At 25.2% G+C, this 6,993-nt stretch overlaps 1 protein-coding gene across 1 annotated transcript; it reads left to right on the top strand.

The window, feature by feature from the left end:
* Window positions 1-2,206: 2,206 nt before the first annotated feature.
* LOC113552647 lies at window positions 2,207-3,174 on the top strand. The gene is made up of 4 exons (XM_026955493.1): window positions 2,207-2,270; window positions 2,336-2,424; window positions 2,505-2,729; window positions 2,830-3,174. Exons 1-4 carry the CDS (start codon window positions 2,207-2,209, stop codon window positions 3,172-3,174), a joined length of 723 nt encoding a protein of 240 aa, XP_026811294.1.
* Window positions 3,175-6,993: the final 3,819 nt, after the last annotated feature.

Raw genomic sequence — 6,993 nt, 5'->3', positions numbered from 1 at the left:
AGTTGGTATACGGCTGGTCAACTAGTACCTATAATACCTATATTAATAATTGCACACAAACAAATACAAAATTACAAATATCAAAAATATTATGCGTTGATTCACGTCTTAAAATATAAACGTAGTAATCCAGCTCGACAGCACGCGGCAGTGAAGCGATGTTGAGTATTATTGCTATACATACTTTATAATTTCTAAAAAATGATAAAACTTCATCTACAGATTTAACAAAATCAAATAAAATTGCGACTATTCCAAAAAAAAAAAAAAAAATTAGCTGATATCCCACCAAAAACACTTTGTTATAATTCAGTGTAAAAAAAATGTCTGTATAGTAACATTAAATTTAGTATATAATGATTAATCCTTTAAAAATCGTGATATAATATGGGAACATATATACCTAGGTTATATACTTATGTCATATGACGGTATTTATATAAGATCATATTTTGTAAAATTAAAAATGTAGTCAACATAATAAATTGCGTACCTACTGTACAGTACGTGTAAATATAGTTAAATAAATTCAAATAGTAACCACCACAGTAGAATTCATAAATAATTTAATAATTTATAAATAATATGTTGACGAAGTGTTTAACTTTAAAATTGATCTTATTTCTCGTCATAGGTGTTTTTAATATTACAAAATAACATATTACTTATAGTTTCCCTATTATATCACGTCTTTTTTAGGTTTAATCATTACCAAGTCACAACAGTAATTCTTTTTTTAATTGGCTTTTTTTTCGGAGTTAAAACAAAGTGTTTTTAGTGTGATATAAATATTATAATATGACAACAGTTGCGATTATCGCGCACGAAAATACAATGTAAAGAAAATGTGGTTATTAGTGTACACACAAAAATATAATATAAAAAAAACTACAAAATCAACAAAACGGTGATTTGCAGGATTATAATAATTATATATCAATTGAAGATTAGCGCCCGTAACTCAAAAAATCATACTAAAATCGTCACACGATAGAATATTACAACAATAATTAATAAAAAGCTCCTTGCATACATTGTTAATTATTGAACATAACATGTATTAGGTAGTTAAACTTTAAATTAAATATACCACTTGACATTTTTCAAATTATTGTCTATAATAAAATTTTGTAGTTAAAATAATAATTTATTCTAAATATCATGAAAAAAAAAAAATACTGACCACACGAGAAAAAATGTTCCAAAGAAATTCAATATCACTGCATGTACAATTAATAAAGAATTTAAAATAAAATGCTATTAAATGAATCAGGTGTTTATTATGTATATGGCTTTTTAATGATTGCTATGGTAGAAAACATACTACGGCGTGTGGAGGATTTATGTTGAAAATAACGAAAGCTTATAAATCATAATACTGTATATTTTGTATTCGAAAGTAAAATACTCGTATGGTTAAAATATTATATTATTAATCTTATTATGCACATTACTGGAAGTACGATTTAGAGTAAGTAAATTTCCATTTTTTTCAAATTTATTTTCACCGAACATTGAAAAAAAATTCTGATTTTACAATGTAACAGTTAAACATATTATATTTTCGGTGTTAGAAAACTTTATGATTAGTTTTTTTTTTTATTTTAATGTTTTGTATTGATGTGTCCTTTAAATGATATAGAAAAAGAATGAATATGCCCTTAATCTTGACTTTTATTTATTTATGATTTTTTTTTTGATTTTTAATTGGGTATTTTAACAAAATAACACTAAATAATATTAATTGATTATAAGACACATTTTCCATTAAAATATTAATGTGTTTTTCTAGATTTTTTCTACGGTTTTACGGTTCTACGGTTCATCATTGTACAACTAAAGACACTTATTGCATCATGGCCGTATGCGTTTATATGTTATTACGTAAGGATAATACATCGTATTACGTTACTTGTATGACTTTTGACTTTTTATAAGCTAATTAAAATGTTCATGCTCTCTACGACATCAACAACTTTGTCGACTTGATATTAATCACTATAGTTAAAAATCTTATATGCCAGTAATGTTTATTATTTTTTTTAAATAAAAAAATGATTCATACTAACGTCATGACGTGTAATATTTTATTGTATTTATCGGATATATTATTATTTTTTTAGATGAACTTAAATACTATCTAAATTATATCAGAGGTATGGGAATTAAAGAATGGATTTATGGGTCACCAAAAATTAACCCCGATATGTCTGCAATAGATCAATGTAGATCTGGTGTAGTATGTCTGAACTACAAAGATCAGAACTATAGTATAGACATTTTTATCATAGACAATAACATGTTTTTATATTTTATTGTAATAAGTCGTTTTTAGTTCAGGCCAATAGTCGGCGTGCAACAACTGACAAGTCGTCGTCGGGATTTGTCAAAAATGTATATCGCTGCTCTACAATAAACGACAAGGTAATTCGAAACTGAATGAAATAAAATATATGTGTCTAGTGTTTACTCAATATTAACCAAAAAACTGTGTTATGTTGAAGTTGTTAGACGGATTTGGTAATGGTAGTATGGCAGTAAATGATAGTATGTATGTCAATATAATATCATCGCCTACAGCTGTAATAATCTTAAAACGCGATGTCGGTGTTCAGTGGAACATTAACGATATAACTGATAGTCTATATGAAATCCCTAAATTTTTAAAACATCAAAATTATTATTGTCTCAAAAAATCAGTCAAAACAGAAATTGACGGTATTCGAAATGTAAGGAAACGAATAATAACAATGAAACAATGTTTCATTATATAGGACTTAACGATATAATAATATAACAATAATTATTAATATTATATATATTTTATAGGAAATATTCGTCCCGGAAATAACAGGTTCACACTTCAAAGGCATTGTTAAAGAAAAAATTACAAAAGAATTTAGAGACGCCAAATGCAATGTGTCTTCATTACCTAGTTTTGCGTCCAATTACGGTAACTGTAATAAAGTAATTGCGAAAAACGCCGAATGTCATCTCGATAAAAAAGCGATGAGATCAGATTACGCGGGTAAATTGTGGAGCAGCGAGGATTGCAAATGTTCACCTGAAATTAAAAAATCCGGACTTAGTCCTGGTTTTGTACGACAATTAATCAACAAATTTGATGTCTATGATAATGTGGAACAGCAATGTCCGAGGCGCAAATCGTTATAGTTACACATAATAATATTTAATTGTATTCATTCTTATTATGATAACAATTTAGTTAATAATTGTCATTGACTACTGTTTGTTCAAACTATGTAAAAAAATACATTTTTCTTTTCGTTTCTCCATCACTGTTGATTTTGTACTATTATTACCATTATTACGAGCTTTCAACCGGTTTGATACGTCTATAATCCGATCATGCGCACGGATAATGTCTTTTAACGGTAAATTGTTCAGATTACTGTAAATTACTTTTTTTCTGGCGGTAATGACATCAATGACTTGGATAATAGATACTAGAAAAATATTTTGAAATATATATAGAAAAAACGCCGATACCGTGTAAATCGTCGCGTGTGTTATCGTATGTGATTTTCGATATTATTATTTTTAATGATTGTGTATTATTTGTGTAATACTAAATAATAATATTTGTATGATTATCAATAGTTATAATTAATATAATGTACTTGAGGCTGATTTTTTTTAAATCATTATTATGTAATTATGTAATTTTACATAAATAATATTCATCTATTTCTGAGAGACAATTTGTATATAATATTATTAACTATCCGTTCAAAAGAGACAACTATACAACTATAATACTGTAGTCTTGGCGTACGACTGTAAAATATTCAATGGAAGTAGATAACCGGTTTGCTGTCGAGTGCACATCTTCATTAAGTAAATCACTAAAGTGAATATGTTAAATTCAAATCAATATAAACATTTTTAAAAAGGTGCATGTTAAAATCTAACTATTTTTTTATTGTTTTACAGAAACTAGATCGTAATTTACTTAACAAAAATATTGATATTTAAAAAAATTGTAAAAAATCAGCCACTGAGCTTAAATTAATGTTTTTGCCATATTATTTTTTTTTTAAATCAGATTTACAAAATGGCTATTTTGAATATTTTTGAAATTTTTTTAATCAATTTTTAAGTTTTTTTATTTTTTGTATTAAAAAATAAAAATAAAAAATGAATACTAAAAATGTAGTGCAAGTGCCTATGACTTATATTTAAAAGAAATTTTATAAAAATATTAATAAGAACAAAAGTTATTTCATTTGACAGATCTTCGTGGTACACTCTGTATATATACTTTATTTACTTTATATGTACTTATACTTATATACTTTTACTATAAATCATTATATTATTAAATTTAAACCCACGACTGTAATAAATATAAAAAATTATTATTGGTTTTATCTCGTTTGAATTAAATAAAATAAGCTAAAATCATGGTAAATATTATTATCAAGTATTTTTTTGTATATTAGTTATATCAAATAAACGTCACAAAACAATATTTTACTGTTAATAAAATAAATTATAATTTTATATATAAACAATGACAATCTTTATAAACATCAATTATTTTTAAACTTCTCAACTTAGTTATAATATCTAAGAACATTAACACTAGTGTGATCTATTAACATTGAACACATTTATTGGATATTTTAAATTACTATGTGATAGCATGTAGTTGAAAATGATAGTGAAATGAGATTATGAATTTATGATTTTCAAAATTCCGAAAAATATATTTTATAATGAGCACCAATGCTTGAACAATATTAAGGTTTCACCAAATATTATATTTAGAATAACATGAAATATATCAAGTTATTTTTATACCTATCCAATTGTATAATAGTACCCAAGTATAATTTTTAATAGCACGTTGCACAGACTATGATTATGGCAGTCGACAGCAACACTTAAGGCATGGCCAATTTATGAACTTTGGATGAAGCAGATGACGTATTCACAGTGTCACACCTATATTAGTGAGTGAGGAAACTAGATTTTAATTACACTCATTTGGAAAAAAACTTAATTTATTATAACTAGGTAAACATATATTTATATTATGTTTGTATTATGGTCTAAGGAGATGATTAAACGTTTATTGTTCTAAAATGCAACAAGTGTATTATAGTTTATAAGTATTTTATTACCTTTTAGATAGATGAGTGTCGAAAATCCATCTCTATAAGATACCCTATATATAAACAGATTTAACAGAGAGTAAGTAAATATTTCTCTTAAATGAGTTATTAAATATATATTTAATTTCTATAAAAATAAAAAAGAATTTACCTTAAATATTATTTATATAAGTAATATTCCATTAAGTCTATAGTCAAGAAATAGACTTAGGTTTTTAAATTTCTATTTAATTTTCTCTGTGTTGAATAGTTTCGATAACAAAACATCGCAATGTTGTTAGATAGTTCAATTGACACACGTTGTGTACATGACTTTAAATTGTATACGAACATATTTGTCGTTGTAGCATATTAATACGGTTTTAGGAAATCGAAGAAACAGAACTATGATGTACTTAATTGCATATCCATAACGCCGTGTCACCATAAAATTACTATTTAAATGCAGTTAGCAATATTCTTTAGAACAATTTTACAGACACTAGGGTTTATGAGTTGACGCTGATGTATGCGGGTAATTTTTTTTTACAAAGTATTTAATATAAATAAAGTAAATTATTTGGACATAATAATGGAATCAACTAATAAAAATCATTATTAAATGAGAATTTCTCTTAAGATAAATTTAAAAAAAAGTGTATTGCATTTAACATGATATTACACTTTTCTTGACCATAATTCAATATTATTATTAATTCATCACTTAACAAAATTCAATAAATCGTTATGCATCAGCACTGCTGCTTGCATACTTACATAATGCACAGACTGTAAGTATCGGCCTAACATAACCTGTTCTACACAATCCAATCTTAATAAAAATTCATGCGTTAAAAAACAAATATTTTTATTTATTCTTCAAGGAGATATTTGGCCCCAATAAACATCTTTGTGTTGGGGCATATGAGATCGCAATTTAAAATTTAAATTGAATAATAACTAAATATAAATTTAAAAGATTATAATTTGCCATGAACATTTTCACATAATTAAAATATCAGTATAAATAAGTACATATTTTTTCATTATTTATATAATATAATACTCTAATGTAGTATTGTGTAAAAATTGTCAATAATATATATTTATAATATTAAATTGATCGATAATTACTATAATAAATAAACTAATATAAGTAATTAATAATTTTTTTACTGGTAGTACATTGATATCATTGAACATGCATTTTGTATGGTATCTCGAGTCTTTTTTTAGAATAATTTTTAGTATTTTATTTAGTATCTTTTTTAATAGATCAATGGTTGTTTCATATGTACCTCCCCATATAAAAATACCATAATTAATTATGGATTCTATTAACTCTGGATACACTACTCTAGTTATATTCTAAGATATCTGTTAAATTTTTAAATGCATACATAATTTTATTTTATTTTTATTTGTTACAAATTGTATGTGGTCATTCCATTTAAGATTTAAAAATATTTCTATACCTAAATATTTACAGTTTTTTAGTATTTTTACAAATGTTTGGCATGTACATACATTTTGATTTTGGTTTTAACACTAATTCTGATGTATACATAGACTTGGTTTATTTGGTTAATTCAAATTAATTGAATTAATTATATAAGGTGGTATTATGTATGTTTTTTTTAAGTTAAGAAATAACTTATTTTCACATAGCCACTTTTGGATTTTACTCAAGTGGTAATGTACAGTAGTAAATGCTTCATCCCAAGACTGGTAATTTAGCTATCTGGCCTTCAATAAATAGTACTGTATTCTCTGCATAACAAACTATTTTTCCACGTATTCAAGTAATTTATTTGGTTTATATGCAAATTAAACAATGTGGGTAATAGAATTGTCCCTTGAGGTACACCACACACAA

This window comes from Rhopalosiphum maidis, chromosome 2 (genome assembly GCF_003676215.2).
Source record: "Rhopalosiphum maidis isolate BTI-1 chromosome 2, ASM367621v3, whole genome shotgun sequence".
NCBI lineage: Eukaryota > Metazoa > Arthropoda > Insecta > Hemiptera > Aphididae > Rhopalosiphum > Rhopalosiphum maidis.
Note: the sequence above shows the minus strand (reverse complement) of the source record. Positions and strands in the feature narration are given on the sequence as shown.

What these genes read in the sequence shown, in the direction of transcription:
- LOC113552647 (XM_026955493.1), top strand. Translation starts at nt 2,207, where the DNA reads ATGTCTGCAATAGATCAATGTAGATCTGGTGTAGTATGTCTGAACTAC. An exon ending in CTACAAAGATCAGAACTATA is followed by an intron (nt 2,271 to 2,335) that starts GTATAGACATTT and finishes AGTCGTTTTTAG; the next exon opens with TTCAGGCCAATAGTCGGCGT. An exon ending in AAATTGACGGTATTCGAAAT is followed by an intron (nt 2,730 to 2,829) that starts GTAAGGAAACGA and finishes TATATTTTATAG; the next exon opens with GAAATATTCGTCCCGGAAAT.